This window comes from Sander lucioperca, chromosome 18, assembly GCF_008315115.2.
Source record: "Sander lucioperca isolate FBNREF2018 chromosome 18, SLUC_FBN_1.2, whole genome shotgun sequence".
NCBI lineage: Eukaryota > Metazoa > Chordata > Actinopteri > Perciformes > Percidae > Sander > Sander lucioperca.
Genome location: NC_050190.1, coordinates 31,401,327 through 31,417,992, shown reverse-complemented (window position 1 = coordinate 31,417,992; position 16,666 = coordinate 31,401,327). Strand labels below are relative to the sequence as shown.

Below are 16,666 nucleotides of genomic sequence, written 5' to 3'. Positions count from 1 at the left end.
TAAAGCATTTTGTAACATTGATCATTGGGGTGATTGTTCCTCTAGCTTGGAAAATGTGTCCATTAATAAGATATACGATTACAGAGCAGCCCAGATTCATGCAGGCTGTAATTCGTATTGTAACCTAGTATGAAAAGCAGCACTGCTCACAGATATGTCGTTGATGCGTGTCGACAGGTCTAGGACTTGTTCCCTGGCTGAGCGCAGCTCCACTCCCTCACGCTGGAGTTTGTCCTTCATCTTGTTCAAAGTCTTCATCATGTCCTCCTTTTCCTGGGTCTTGGTATCACACTCCCGCTCTTTCCTCTCTAGTTTACCTAGCAGCTCCACATGATCTAAAAAAAGACGCAATGGGGCAGAATGTGTTCATATGAAGTAGATTTTTTTTAATAAACTGCAAACAGGAAGAGGCACATACAGAGAAGCAGATAGTGATTTGCAGGCAGATATATTAAAAAAAAACAGATTTGTGGAGCAAAAAAATTGCATGATGCATTTTCTTTTCCAACCTGCAGAGTGCAGTGTTTAAAACAAGTCTTACCTTTCCTGAACTTCTCTGCCTGGTCTCGCCACTGTTTCACCTCGTTCTCATTGACCAACCTGTGAAGCACGCACACAAACATTAAGCACAGACCCAAAGATAAACTGAACACAGCCTTGCACAAAAATGCTTGCATGTAGGGGTCAACTGCAGTCCAACCAAGTCAAGGCAGAACATTTTGAGGAAATTCAATAATTGGATTGGAAATCCATTGATCACTTGACAATAATTCTTGACTTCCTTTTAGTGAGAGGCATCCAGATTCACTACCAGCATTGACTGGGTTGATGCGGTTTGCTCGTGTAAGCTGCGTAACACAACATTAGTGCTAAAATAAATCCTGCAGGGCTGAAATCAATTATATTCAAGTTCTACATTTTGCCATTTGGTTCAGCTTTCGGCTCGAAGTTAAACAGGGTTACCGTGATGTTCTGATATGAATGTGAGATCAGCTGATGTGAGAAGTGAGTGTTCCTGATCATGAGGCAATCAGTGAGACTGCACATGGAAGTGAGTAAAAAAAAAAAAAAAAAGGAGGCCACATGTTAAAACTTTATGAAAGAGAAATGTAAAGATTATCAATGGAGATGGAGTGTTTTGAGAAATTGATTTAGCTGAAGAAAGATTTAAAAGTGGAACCTTGAGCCTCGGTTGAAGCCTTGGCTAGAGTTGAGAGAACAGACGTGTTTCAGTGTCTTAGAGCACAGAGTATAGAAGAAACATGAGAGAGGGAACTGCTGAGGTGAGACTGCCAACAAGGATAAAGTAACTCTGCTGCGGTAACGATTCACACTTCAAATGCTTGTAATCAATTCACACGAGGAAATCCACAAGGCAATTTAAAAGCAAATTGGTCATTAATCAGTTCGAGGTCTTCTAAATGCTTGTGTTAGTGAACACAGTCTGAACTTGATTGCAGAGTCAGTACTGCTTTAATTGCAGCTCAAGCAACGCTCCATGGATCCAACTCAGTAAAACAAAGGATCACTTTATTGTTCACTGGTCAAATAAATACCTTTACATAGCTGTGGAAAAAATGTGATTTGTACAAGAGTGCTAATTTTGGTTCAGGCACGCGTGTGAGTAGTCAAGAGCCGTCGTCATGGTGACCGCACATGATGAATGACTTTGTCTCCCAGTTGTTTTAACAGTTGTTAACGGTTGTTAACGTCCCCCTCTGAGCGGCCGCGGCACGAGACACACTGTACGTTTTCAAGCCCGTTAACCGTTGGGGCCTCCGGCATGCAGCCAAAACAACGAGGGAATCTCAGTTTATGCAAATCTTTTTCCAGGCATAATTTACTCTAGAGCTTATGAAAACACAACAAGACTTTGGCAGTAATGTAAAAGTGAGGGATAGGTTTCGACCGCTGTGATGGTTCGTGCATGTACGTCCGGGCTTAAGGTGCCGCGTCCAAGTTCGCTTTCTGTGCGCTACTGGAAAGAATTACGCTCACGTGAGCTGATTGCACAAACAGTAGTGGCTGAATTAGTGGACAAAGTAGGAGCGAGCAGGGGCCAAGGTTTACCACGCTACATGTTTTATGGTGCTTTCACCGCTGAGACTAAACACATCCATCAATGATCTGAAGCTTGCTTTAGAAATAACAGTAAAGTGGAGAGTGGAGGAAAGATGGTGAAAGAAAAGAATGACAGCACGTCTGAGAGAGAAACTGAAGTTAACTGGTGGGAGAAACGCACACCAAATGTATTGTACGGACGAAGACCGGAATGCCATCTTTTCACACTACCTACACTCCCACACACACTGTGGTCTTTGGCTCCTGAACACAAGTAGAGAGTGGTTTCAAATGTCAGTGAAACCCAGACCACAAAAACCCAGCAGATGTCGATGATCATTTGGAAACGAATCTCTCTGAGCGACAGCGTAGACTGTGCCCATGATGACATACAAAAAACATCTACTTCCAAGTCATAATGCTTGGTTTTCCCTTGAAAATGATTATTCCTCCCTGTTGTCTTTCACATGAAGCCAAGTGACTGCTTGGCCGCACCTAAACACGGCTGACTTGGCCGGCCTGCCGGCTTAATGCGATTAGAGCAATTTCCTTTTGATCTCCAGCTTCCACTTTCATGCCAATTCACGCTTGGAGCGCGGCTTCCTCCGATTCTACCCACGGCCCCCTGCTGCCAGCTTCACTTCACCTCACCATCCTGTGCAATCCCATTTTCCACTCCCATCACTGGCACAATAGCTGGGCCAAGAGTGTTGGAAACAGGTCTTATTACGCAAGTGAATACTGGTTTACTGTAAATGCATCCTCCTTACGCCAAAGCTCTGCTGCATAACTCCAGTGCTTCTCTGCCTTTTAGCCATGACTCAAACATTCGACATAAAAGTGCATCATGTTGATATCAGACTTGAGTTAGAAGTGATGCTGATTGGATGCATAAACCACAAGGATGTTCCAGAAATGAGAGCGTGTGAGTGTGTTTTTAAAAAGGCATGGAGCACTTATCAAAAATACAGTGCACTTACAGCAACTCTCTTTCATTATGTTATGAACTACAGTACAATGTTTGGCCTGGATCACCACGTACAGTAACATCCTATGATAGTGAATAAACAGTTTGCTATAGACATTTTTCCTGACATCTTTACACATTCATGTGCAAACAAATAGGAAATATACTGTTGTCACACGGCTGTCAACGGGCAGAGGTTGTGGCGGAGGAGTGTCTGCTTTGATTGCGGATGATGAGATTACACTTACATGCGAATGATGTTCTTAACATTGAAGTTGTCCAGAGGGGCGCTGTCGGGGTCCTCTCCCTTGTCGTCCTGTAGGACTAGCTGCTGGAGGATCCTGTCTAAGAGCTGCCAGTGCTGCAGGCTACCACCGCCCCGTTTATCTGGGTGAGGAGTCACAGACAGAGATAGTACGATACTGTAATCCCAGTATATTGGTACCAATATGAAATGTTGGCCTATGGCGTTAACTAGGGCTGGGACGATATGCTTTGGTCCCGATTTCGATTCTTTCACGACGCGTGGCTGCCAATTCCATTTGTACTGCGATTTTCATTTATTGCGACTCTAGAAGTATTGCGATTTTACATGTATTTTCTGCATTTTCTGCTTTCGGTCTGTTTTACTGGAAGTGGATATGATGGTGACAGTCGCCGTCAGCGGTACCGGATAAACAGAAAATATTTAGGTGAATCATTGGTAAAAAGAATAAATAAAAATGATCGATTCTAGGGAAAAGAATTTATTTTTAAAAATCGTCGCAAAAAAATCACAATACAGTACATGCGATTTTCAATTTTTTTTTACCCCTAATGTTAAGTACACTCCAGATAGGATGTATGTAAATTATTACGTTTTTTTCTAGACCTATACATCAAAACAAAAAGCCTGTATGCAGCATCAACGTATTCATTTTGATACAGTGTTGATGGTATTGTCTGTAAATAATTTACTTACTACTGAGCCTTATCAACAAAACTCCTTGGTATGTAGCTACTCACAGGGCATCTGCAGGCAGTGCTGGAGGATGGAGAGGAGGTTGGGGTAGGCGTCTGTGTGGCTCAGCTTCTTCTTGACCAGCTCAAACATGGCACTGGCACTCTTAGTATCTACGTGGGTCTATCAAAAATAAAAGAGCCGGTCTTAAATTACTATCAAGTCTGACCATTGCTCTGACTTGCCTTTGCCTTTATTTGAGCCACACAACAAAAGACGCTAAGACAAGAAAAAATAGATTGTTGTCTAAGAGCCATTCTAAGTTACTCACCATATCAAATCTTTTGGCCAACTCAGAGTCATCCTCATTCCGCACCATCTCAAAGAAGTCCAAATGCCTGGACAGGGAGGAACAACAGTCTGAGTGTATTGATTGCACCTCCTTCCCTCCCAATCAATAAGGAAGTACAGTCACTCTCAACAAAACACAGGGGTCAAGGTTTTTTTCTTTGCTGCTCTTCACTGCAGAATTATGACTGAAGAGGATGCTCATTTATTGGGTGGGTCTCACTCTCACCTGTCCAGAGTGGCGTTCTCGTGCTCTCTGAGCTTGTCGATGACCGGCTGGATGCCCAACATCAGGAACTCGTACCTTAGGTGGAGGCGGAACTCAAGGTTGTCCTACAAATAAAAGAACAAGACAAAAAAGTGACGACAAAATTGCTACGACTCCACAAATGGTAATAATGGGACATCAGATAACACATACATATCTAGCATGTGCCTGGGTTTAATTTCAGTACTTGTGAAAATACTGGAGGAAGTATGTGATTAACAAAGATATTCCCAAAATACATAAATCTGTGTTAATTAGTGGTAGGCGTTTATAACCGAGTTTATAACCGTTGAACACAGCCAGGCCATCTAATTCCCCTCTTTTTCCAAGTCTTTATGCTAAGCTAACCGGCAGCTCGCTGTAGCTTCATATTTATCTTCTCATCTAACTGTCGGCCAGAAAGCAAATAAGTGTTTTTTACAAAATGTTGAACCTTTAGGTTCACACATACATTTTGACTTCAAGCCAACTGAAGCTTTTCAACTGTGTCTAGCAACAGACATTGTGTTAATATTCAATAAAGGCTTTCCGTATTTGATAGGTTGTAAACTAAAAGGCATATGGGTGTTATTGCTTACCTCCCCAGCTCCGGCATTGAGCACAGCGTTGATGAAGGACATGATGGCCGTTTTTAAGTTGACCTCGTCTCTGTAGCGGCCTGTACTCTTGTCCAGCTCATTCAGCAGCGTCTACATGGTCAGCAAAGATGGGAGAGTTAGTCGGCAAGTATTTTTGATCTACAATATATTTCAGGGCTGAAATCATCAGGGCAGGGCAGGGCAGCAGGGTGGCTCAGTGGTTAGCACTTCTGCCTCACAGCAAGTTGGCATTGCAGAGTTCGATCCCCGGTCCGGGTAGGGCCTTTCTGTGTGGAACCCTCCAGGTGCTACGGTTTCCTCCCACCATAAAGACTATGCATGCTAGGTAACTAGGACTACAGTTGAAAATTAGCTGCCTGGCTAACACTGGCGCATTTACAGAAATGTTGATTAATGTGCAATGTCCTAATCAAATAAATAAATCTGAAGATAGGGTCAGCTGGGTCAGACATAAAGGAATATGTACCTGACATGTTTATGAGTTGTTCTAACAGTAACAATGAAGAGAACCAGGTGACACAGGGTCGCTGGTCTCACTTCTCACTGCCTTTGTTCCCACTCTGACACTGACCCCCGACCAGTGGTGGAAGAAGTATTCAGATCCTTTACTTAAGTAAAAGTACTAATACCACGCTGTACAAAATACTCTGTTAAAAGTAAAAGTCCTGCACTGAAAATGTTACTTAAGTAAAAGTATTTAAGTATGATCAGGAAAATGTACTTAAAGTATTAAAAGTGCTCAATGCAGAAAAATCCTCACATTTTAGGAAGAGGAAACGATCAAAATAGTTGTGTGTTTAACCGTCTAATCATTCAGCTGTACCTGTAGGTCTATATATTGTTGGGTAGTTTATTTTAGAATAAAACATCGTATTTTATAAACTACATATGTTTTGTGTGCAAAAATCTTATTTGTAAAGTAACCAATAACTAAAGATGTCAGATTAATGTAGTGGAGTAAAAAGTATAATATTTCTCTCTGAAATGTAGCGGAGTAGAAGTAGAAACTGTGGCATGAAAAGAAACGACTCAAGTAAAGTACAAGTACCTCAAATTTGTACTTAAGCACAGTACTTGAGTTAATGTGCTTAGTTACATTCCACCACTGACCCCGACATACTTTTGCAGCTTAATCATCATCACTCAACATTAGAAAGGCCTCATAAGTTCGGAGTCACCTAGCTCCTGTGGTGTTAGCTTAGCCTGAGGAGGCATGATTTAGCACACCCCCACCGGGGACGCGTGGACGTGGCTTGTTGACTCAGTCCTGCAAGTCACTAAAGCACTACTCATACCCTGACCTCCATAACTCTGGATGTCCCCACCTGCCTTTAAAACTTTAACTCGTGCTGCAGCACGAGTCTCCAACTTATCAAAATGACCACAGCTTGATTTATTTTAGCATGACTATGAAATATTTTGTCTGCTCTTTCCAATAATGTCTATCTGCCTGTGTCTCCAGCAAAGGCCCCTAACAGTAAGTATGTTTGTACCATGAGACTTGGAGTCACGGACACCGGGTACGAGGGGGGACATGCCCCCCCGCACATTACATGACGGTGCCCTCTGTCCCCCACACTTACAACACGTCTGAGTTGATTTGAACGTACCATAAGTAGGCGACATGCACATTACTCAGGTTGTGTCAGTTGATTGCTAAGACTCATGTAGATATAGGCAATAATAAAATACATAATAAACGTATATACAAAAATATAGGGAGGAAAACGCATTTAAATATGCAATAATTAAGATGAGTGCATATGATGTAATAGTGGCATTAGAATTTGCCAGATGCCACCAAATGTGGGCTATTACCAAAAATTTCAAATTTTCCCCGGACCCCCTCTACACTAGTTAAATGTAAGCAGGTCTCCCATTGGGCGAGATGCGGCAGTAAAACAGTATGGAACGGTTTATGAAAATGTCAGTGTTTCCATACATTATAAATGAAATGTAGGCTTGTTGGATTCTGTGAATTGGAGAGACAACTGAGAGAAGATCTTTAAATGAAAATCACAATCCTGAACAATCCATCCCCCTCATTTCTGAAATTACAGCTAAGACCGTGCTTGAAGTACTCAAGTAACGTTACAGCCGTTTGCTCCTTTTGATACAGATCACTTCAGTTTCCCTCACCTGAAAGCGTGTCCTCTCCGCAGCGTATTTCTGGTAGTGTGCCATGGCCTGCAGCACCTTCTTGTGTCCGTCGGGCACCAGGCACACCGCCCCAAGAATCTCCAGCACCGCCACTTTGGTCTTGATGTTCTCCGTCCGCAGGCTCTGCGAGATGGTGTTGATGCTCTGTGGGTGAGCCAGGACGTGCGCGCGGCCCTGGGAGTTGTTCATCAGGGCCTTGATGCAGCCGATTACGGAGGTGTGGACGCGGCTCTCCGACGTCTCGTAGTCCATGCTGCGCAGGAAGTTGAGGAGGCAGGTGAGGCCGTCGAGCTCGATGAAGCGCGTGACGAACCTAGAGGAGGTGGGAAGAAAGATGAGTACATATTAAGAGCGAAGTAGTCTCGCATTGCCAGACCTTCCTCCACAGCGCTGCGGAAGTTAGGGAAGGCATTCCGGGATGGGAGAAAAACGTGCTCTGGTTTATTGGCATTTCTTTAAACCAATCACAATCGTCTTGGGCGACACTAAGCGCCAGACAGAGCAAAGGCGCCGCTGCAAAATAGCCTCGGGAAGGAACTTGTTTTAGTTGTGCAACAGAAAACTCAGATTGGACAGATAGTCTAGTTAGCTGTCTGGATTTACCCTGCAGAGATCTGAGGAGCAGTTAACCATAGTCCTCAGAAATCGACCGGACTTTAAAATGCCAACACAAAGGAAGTGGAAGGGACATCCGGCCGAAAATTAGGGACATCCTGTGGAATTTCGAGCGGCAATGGAGCAATGAATCAAAATGAAACGTCATTGATATAGACTAAGAGTGAAGTAAAGAAGAAGGGGGGTTAGGTAACATTATATACAGCTAGCAAATTGTTATATTGCTACTGGTACTGAAGAACTTAAACAGAGCAAATGTTACCTTAAAGCATCTTTGCATTCATGTTATTAAGAAGTTTTTTTCCACCCAATGAATGGAAAGTATTTATAAAAAGATTTGCTGGGTGCCCTGGTGGCCAACCATGAACCACAACATTCCCAGTTCACATCCGACCAAGGACCATTCACCATCTCTGTCATCACTCCACTTTCGCTATAGAATAAAAAGGCATTAAATCCACAAATATCAGTGAGAAAAAACAAATGCTTCTTCAACATAACTTTAATTTCAGTTACCAAATGATTATTTAGCTTATGGCTACAACAACTTATTTTTACCATCAGATATCGATGGATATATTTTTTTGAAATTTTTTGTTTTAAAAATAAAAGCTGAAGGTGAAGCTGAATCTTCAATTCACTTGTTTTGTCCGACCAACAGTCCAAAACCAAAACTTTACAAGAACAAAAAACTGATCAATCATCAAATTTGTGAGATGAATTTTCTGTGAATTAACTAAATGGTTAAAGAAGTACTCCAGTGATTTGGTGTTGCACTTCTGCACAGTTAAGGGGACTCACAAGTCAGACAGATTAAACGTATCCGGTCGGCAAAACTCCCAACACATCTTCCTTTTTTAAGAATGACTTCAGTGCCGTTCTTTGTTCTTTTCTCAAAGAAAAGCTTAACTCCAAGTCTCCAGAGTCGCGGCCAAAGCCGATTCCAAAGACCAGCAGCAGCCATCGTCTTTGTTTTGAAGTAGCAGGGAATTCACGCGTAACCGTCGTAACTCTGCCGTCATTATGTTAAGCCCGCCCACCGACTCTATACACGATGTGATTGGCCCGGCTAGAGTTTGGCTTTTCCAGCTCGCAAGCCAATGGAGAGTTGCTAGACCCCCTGGCTGCAAATTACATTTGCTGCCGATAGGGCGCGTCTAAGATTTCTAGGCTACTAGTCCAGGTCAAGATCCAAAAACATGGCATCCTACATTTCCCATAATGCAAACAATAGCATATTTTCGTTAGTCCCTCCCTGGCAGGGCATTCAGACATTCCCATATCTTTCAAACGTCACACCTTCAGTTTGTATTGCAGGCTATTATCAAAAGACATGACAGAGCTCCTCCAGAGCCACTGTTTCACATGCTGAGTAGGTACTTCCCACGAGGACACAGACATTTATGTGCGAGTTCACCGCTCAAGTGCTACCGAACAAGAATATTTATAAGTGAAACATCACACTGTCACAACCCACGTTCATCCAGTCTCCTACTGACAACCCAACTCAGTAGTGGAACCAATTAGAAAGCAGCAAGTCATTAACCTCTCTGGCGGAGAAGCAGGCCTATTGAATGACAGGCAGGACATGTAAACATTAAGGGATGTCACATCTAGTGAGCACACTGTGGGCTGTATTGTGAATGGCCTCCCCACTCACTAAGATTCCTGATAGTCCTCATAACTGATTTCAAACAAATGAGGGCTTGTGTAAAGAGCAAAAGAGCCAGAGGGAGAGGAGACGAGAGGACGAACAGAGGATAGAGGGATGGAGTCAGAAAGTGAAAATGACAGTGAGGATAGGGGAAGAGAGGGTCTGAGAGTTGAGATGTATTGCTACACATTGTAGCAGATACATTGTTTTGATGTCAGAAGTTCCATCCCCTCCCACTGCCGTCTTGGCTCGAGCAGGCACGGAAAAAAACACAACGCAAAGAATGTAAATCATACAATTATTCTCCTATACACACACAATCAGTCCCAGATTTCCACCAGATGCATACATAAGCATGCATAAGCACACACGCACACACACACACACACTTTACCTGGCATGACCAGTAAATCTCTCAAAGACATATAATCCTCTGATCTCCAGCAGCCCCTGGGTGAGATCAAGAAGGTCATACTACATGCATGCATGCATACAGCCAGCAATGCATTGAAATCACAGGGAACACACACGCAACCTTTCAGCAGACAACGCGCTTCTTGTGTTTCAGTCTCGGCCTTGACTCAAAACCAAGGTGGCGAAAAATAAATCCAAAACATCAGATATGCCTTGATTTAGATGCAACACAGACACTGGAACTAGAGCGAGGCAGAACTGATCCAATTGTTAAAGTTACACATCTTATGTCAGGGACGAGTCTTTGGCCAGCAGAGAAGGCAGCGATAGCCATACGCCTGTCTGTGAATTGCGGTGCCACCTCAGAGAGAGAGAGAGAGGTTTCATACTGGAATACTGGATTAATGTATGGAAAGCAGAGGGTGAGAGATGTTGTTGTTGGAGTGTGGGTTCAAAAGGGTGGACGGGATTCAAGCCTTTCGCTTGCTGCCTGCTTCGCTGCTGCTTTGCCGACAGATTGCCAGAAATATGTGCCCACACGTACAAACGCATGCACACATCCTACAGTGTGCACAGAACCCTACACAGGTGCTTGTATAGGGGAAGTAGGAGGATAGATGCATTCAATACATGCACAACATTTCACACAAACACATATCCGTGCATCCCACAAAGGACATTCAAGAGTGACAAATCCACTGTACTTCGAGTAAGCTGACATCCAATTATTCTCTCCCCTTCTCCCCCATCTTTCATATTCTCTCCAGTAAGCACTTGAATCAATGGATCCCATCTCTTCTGACTTTGGAGCCGCTGACATTCACGCTCAGCCGAGTGGCTTGCAGGCCTTTTTCCTTTTTGTTTTGTTTTTTTGGAACCACCGCTGCATACTTGAAAAGCCGCTGAGGTTGCGTTCAAGACAGTGAGAGCTCAGACAAGAGCTGAACAATACAGACAGCGAGCCAACCACACACTCACACTCACTATTCTTCAGACAGACAAAAGAAAGAAGCGAGGAATATAACTTGGAATGGGATGAGACTAAACAAAAGTGAGTGTGTGTGTTGAGTCAAGGCCAGGGATGGACGAAGGTAATGTAAGGTAAGCTGCAGACTGAAATTTAAATAGAACCCTTAGATATTAAAAAAAGAACATTATTAAATGATTGCCAATGTTGTTAGTTAGCAGTCTTTAAAAAAAGGGTCTTGTAATTTCCATTGATCTCAAAAGCGTAAAACCACTCAACCAGAGGCAGAAAATATCCTAAATGAGCAGGACTGTGACGAAAACCAATCCAGATGCTCAAATTGAAATTCAGAAATTCATTCCAAGCAACTAGACTTTTTGAGGTTTTAGCGACACAGGCAAAACATTCTGCCTTCTTGAACTGTGGACGACCCTTGCGTGGCAGAAGAGACTCTGTCGTGACTTCATTCTTGCCTCAAAGCTTAACCATACAAACTTATCAAAATGCTATACTTCCACAAACAAACACACACACACACACACACACACAATCACGTGCCCCCTGCCTCTTCTGCCCTTCATTTAATCACCACATTCGCACACTTAACATCTCTTTGAAAAACACCCACTCACCCACCCCCAGGCACAGGGACACACACATGCACATTTGTCTTGTTCAACTATAAAAAGGGCCAGAGTGTGGACAAGGGCCCAGTAGGTTCTTCAGAGGTGCTGCTTTAAACTATCTGACCGAGGTGTCTGCAGTGCTTGGAAGACAGGTCATATGATATCACCACGGCTCTCAGTCAAGTACATTTAACTTTAATTGAGGCCCAGCATATAACTGGTGAAAAAAAAGGGGCTGAACAAAGGGCAACACGCATCAAACTGACACACATACACACACATATATAGATCACAATAAAACCACCAGCCAAAGTGCACATCTGTGTATAGTATATCATGGCCTGGAGGAATTGGACTTTTGCTTTATTGTTAAATCTACAGGGATAAGTCTGTTTGTGTGTGTGACTTAGAAGTGGACCATGTTTCCACACACACACACACACACACACACACAAGTGCATCTCACTATCTTTGTGGTGACCCGTCATTGACATAATGCATTCCCTAGCCCCTTACCCTAACCTTAACCATCACCACTAAATGCCTAACCTTAACCTTACCCTAACCATAACCCAACACACACACACACACACACACACACACACACACATTTACTTAGTTTTTTTTTTTTTTTTTTTTAAATAGTGTGATAGTTTTACTTGCTCATAAATATTGTTTATTTCAAGTATTATATCTACCTTAATAAATCACTGATTGTATGCACCACACAAGAGTAAGTAATACATCTCCCTTTCCTTATACCAACTTTCACCCACTCTCCATCTGTTAATTGCCATTCCAACAAAAACCTCCCTCAGCGGCAGGCTCAGTCTCTTTAAACCTGCCTGTATCTACCCACCTCATTTCTCTCCATTTCCCTCTGAAATACCAGTAGTACCAAGGGGTGAGAAATCGGCTCTCTGAGAGAAGAAAAAACATTGCTCCATCCAACACTCTTTAAAAGGTGTGATACTCCGCTCCCCCACTAATGTATTTGGTAATATGTGAAAACAGATATAAAGTTCACCCTCTGTTAAGCAGAACCTTTGAGAGATCCGGCGGCACAATGTTTTGAAGGATAATATTTGCATGCGGTGGTAGCAAATCATCCAAAGGGTTATTGACACAGGAGCAAGGGGGAACGGCTGCAGTCGACTCAAGTCAATATTCTTGCTGGAAGAGATTTGCAGAAACATTGTCCTGACAGAGCCGTCTTGGGAAGCATTGCGATGCTCTACTGACATGTGCCTGGGACTGCAGTGCATTCTGGGCCAGCATGGCCTCAGTGACCTCCAGGAAAGCTTCATTTCCTGTCCTCCTGCAGTTATTTCATCACGGAAATGACAGTGATTGAGGAGCGTCGTGCCTTAAGATACAAGAATGCACACACAGTATGCTTCCCATCACTGAAATAAACATCAGTGGAGATGTGCAGATGATGTAATACACTAGGTCACCAGTGCTCACTGTATGTAATGTACTGTAGGTACACTTGAATGTGTGGTTAAAATGCCACACAAGAGTGTAAATATTTAAACATCTGGGAGCTAAATTGGAATGTACACCAGACTGCACAGCTGTAGTTGCTTTGTGTTTTGCATAGAGGGCCTCACATGCCCACTTGAGCTGAGAATTCAGCTTTATGCGAGAAAACACACAACCACCGTCTGGTGGTTCAAGCTCCATTTGACAGCTGGTAACCAAGGCAATAACTGCTTGCGGAGAAAATGAGATAAGCTGTAAATTAACATGAGAGAGAAATTCAGCCAAATTCCAAATGTCTCAGTTTTATGGCTGTTTATAATTAATGAAATTTATATTTGAAATAAGACATCTGGGTCATTAAATGGGTTTAACAATTATAACTATAAAATCATTTCTGATAAGCGGCGAATGAGGTACAGCGTCGCCCACAGCAAGAATATACCTGCCTGCTGTCTCCTCTCACTGTTGGAGGCCATGTCCAGCTGTTGTGTAACGAAGTGTTGCGATTTGATTTTAGTTGTGGGAACCATGTCATCATCCTTTCTACCTCAGTTCACAGTTTCCTACATTAGCCACAACGCTTTGACGTATTAAAGCCAACAGGATTGATATGCTTGAAGTCTAAATCCACGATCTTTCACTTCCGGGATTGCTCCAGTGCCCCCCTCCATTACCTTCCTTATTCTCTGTGTTGTAAATTTAAACTCCAGTGGATTTAGGAGCATCTATGGTTAACTGCTCCTCAGATCTCTGCAGGGTAAATCCAGACAGCTAGCTAGACTATTTGTCCAATCTGAGTTTTCTGTTGCACGACTAAAACAAGTTTTGAATGTACACATGTTCCACCAAAACAAGTTCCTTTCTGAGGCAAGTTTTTCTCCCATCCGGGAATGCTGTGTGGACTAGTCAGACCCTCCTCTGCAGCGCTGTGGAGGAAGGTCTAGCAAAGTGAGACTAATATGCTTGCATCCAGCTGTTGGGTTTTACTTCAGTTGACTGAACTCAAAACTGAACAACTCTTAGGCCCTGTTTACACAACGACGCTCGCGGGTGAAAACGAAAAAATATTTTAATCGGATGTGCCTTTCGTTTATACAGCGACGGCGTTTTTGGGGCTTAAAAACGCAAAAAAGTGAAACCACCAGAGTGGAAATCTTATAAACACTCCACCGTCGCGTTACCGTCTAAAGGGTAAAAACGCAAAAGTCTGAAGACAGCGGTGTGGAGAGAGATGAGAAAAAGGCGTCCAGGTAGTCTGTTGTTACGGAGTAGGCTACAGAAATTATAGGCTCCTGTTATCTAAAAGAATTTCAATGTAATGGCTCAATATTTAAATGATTTTGATAATGTGGATAAGGCTGTTATAGTTCGATGACTATATGTAGGCTATTCATTTGAGCCAGCTGCCAGAGTAGGCTACAACGTCGCGGATGAAGAGAAAGAGAGAGAGCGAGTGGCAGCGGGCAGAGGAGGGTCTGATTCACCCTCCTCTGCCCGCTGCCTCTCGCTCTCAAGCAGCTGCTGAAGGGCTGCGAGGCTCACTGATTTCACTGAAAACTTGATTTCACTGCAAACAGCTGCCTGCTGCGGCCGAAAACGTCGTTTTGAGAGCGGTGACAGGGAACCAGATCAGTACGGTTGTGTGTCGGACAGCTGAACACGAGCAGAAACTCACTCTGAAGTTCCGATTGCTGATAATTCTCTGCAGATTCATCACTATGAGCCAACCTTTCACATCGTTTTCACAGTCATTTAATACTTTGCTATTATAAAAATATTGATTATTGCCAAAAATAAATAACCGTTACAACTAAATGATGTTGTTTTTCTGCCTGTTCTCTACTTTGATCACTACACTTTCTGTTCTTTTCTTGAAAAACATTTTTTCTCCTCATGCAGATTCTGATATCCCAACTCACGGTATATCACCAATACCAACTACCGATCCATTACCAGTGCTGTCTCTTCCCCATTTTTGGCATCTGGACCTAATTATGTAGACACATTAGGATCTTTTTTTACATAAGGTAACATGAAGCCAGGGATTACTGTGGCACTAACAACGACCATGTCAGAAGCCCGCTTGACTTGAATGTAGCAGAATCACTGAATTGTATAATGGAAAATATCTTTTCTAAATTGTCATGTCATAGCGGATGCCTGATCTCGGGATTGCTCCGGTGCCGCAGGAAATTCCGCCGGATGTATGTATTTTCCGATTTCTTACGCTTTCTTTGTGCTGGAATTTTAAACTCCGGTGGATTTATGAGGACTATGGTTAAGTGCTCCTCAGATCTCTGCAGGGTAAATCCAGACAGCTAGCTAGACTATCTGTCCAACCTGAGTTTTCTCTCGCACAACTATTTTGCAACGGCTCTGTGCGGAGCTTAGCGCCGCCCATGATTGGTTTAAAGAAAATTAAAATCAATTAAACCATGTTTTACTCCTTTGGAGGAGAGGTCTGGCAAAGCGAGACTACTCTGGTGTTAATATCATATTCCATATACATTAACACACCGCTGAACATATGACCTAAACCATGTCACCTTGTCATTTCAAGGGCTTATAATCAGCCTGTGAGTGAAAGTGCCAACAGTGGATGGCTTGCTGACAATGCGCTGCTTTTGTGCGCTCTGCCTGGCACCCTGCATGCCCACCATGTGTTTGTGTCCTGTGGCCCTGCAGAGCGGGCTGAGGACACAAGGGCACCTCTTCACAACCAGACCCAGCTGCCTCTCTGAAATGCCAGAGGGAAGGAGGGAGGGAGGCCATTTCAGGCAGTCATCCAAAGACAGGCATGAAACAAAGCTGACTATGGATAGACGGATAGATTTTATTTTTTTTGTTGCCTTAGCCACCCATTTGTCACAAAAGCGAGACTTGACGGGACATTAAAACTGCCCAGGCTTTCCCTGAACACCCATATTCTGTGGGACACACCTGGTACCCACATCACTGCTACAGTACTTATTACCATCTGTGTGCTTTTGAGCAATAACTCACTCTGTGAGCAGCATGGGTGCAGGTGCTTTAGCGAATCATCTTAATTGAGTCATTACAGCCTTTTAATGTGGTCAACTCGAATATAATACAAATAGCTGATGAGTGAGACAGAAACACAGAGTGGCAAAACACCTGCAAACTATTAAAAAAGGAAGCATCAATATCAGCATCTGAAACTCTGCTAGTTATTCTCCCTTTTCACATGCCGTCAAAATTCATCAAACTATTTTTGATCATGTGATCCGTGGCCGCTGCGTCGAGAAGTAAACCTCTATATATGGGCGCGCTCTACCAGGTGAGCTACCCAGGCACCCACAGAGCAGATTTTTTGATGTGGGGTTGTTTGAGGTACTTATCCATAGTCAGCGTATCACCTACAGTGGATGGCACGCCCCCAGGTCGAATAAGCAGACAGGAGTAGCAACACGGAGGCTAGGCAATGTACTAAAACGCTGCCTCTATCGGTTAGTTTGACTTTGGTGATTTAAAAGGGTGAGGAACTAACAAAACTACCAAACTAACCGATTGATTGTTGTACAATTATGCATACATTTGAATG

General features: G+C 43.2%; 1 protein-coding gene across 4 annotated transcripts in view; it reads right to left on the bottom strand.

The window, feature by feature from the left end:
- Positions 1–16,666, bottom strand: part of daam2 (dishevelled associated activator of morphogenesis 2) — a 112,519-nt gene that overhangs the window by 25,694 nt on the left and 70,159 nt on the right. For all 4 annotated transcript variants that reach the window (XM_031321346.2, XM_031321345.2, XM_035994468.1 and 1 more), the window contains exons 6-13: positions 7,323–7,656; positions 5,163–5,273; positions 4,546–4,649; positions 4,300–4,366; positions 4,034–4,151; positions 3,277–3,415; positions 542–600; positions 151–335 (exon numbers count right to left, since the gene is read on the bottom strand). In XM_031321346.2, the coding sequence (XP_031177206.1) occupies positions 151–335; positions 542–600; positions 3,277–3,415; positions 4,034–4,151; positions 4,300–4,366; positions 4,546–4,649; positions 5,163–5,273; positions 7,323–7,656 (1,117 nt within the window). The remainder of the gene's footprint in view (positions 1–150; positions 336–541; positions 601–3,276; positions 3,416–4,033; positions 4,152–4,299; positions 4,367–4,545; positions 4,650–5,162; positions 5,274–7,322; positions 7,657–16,666) is intronic.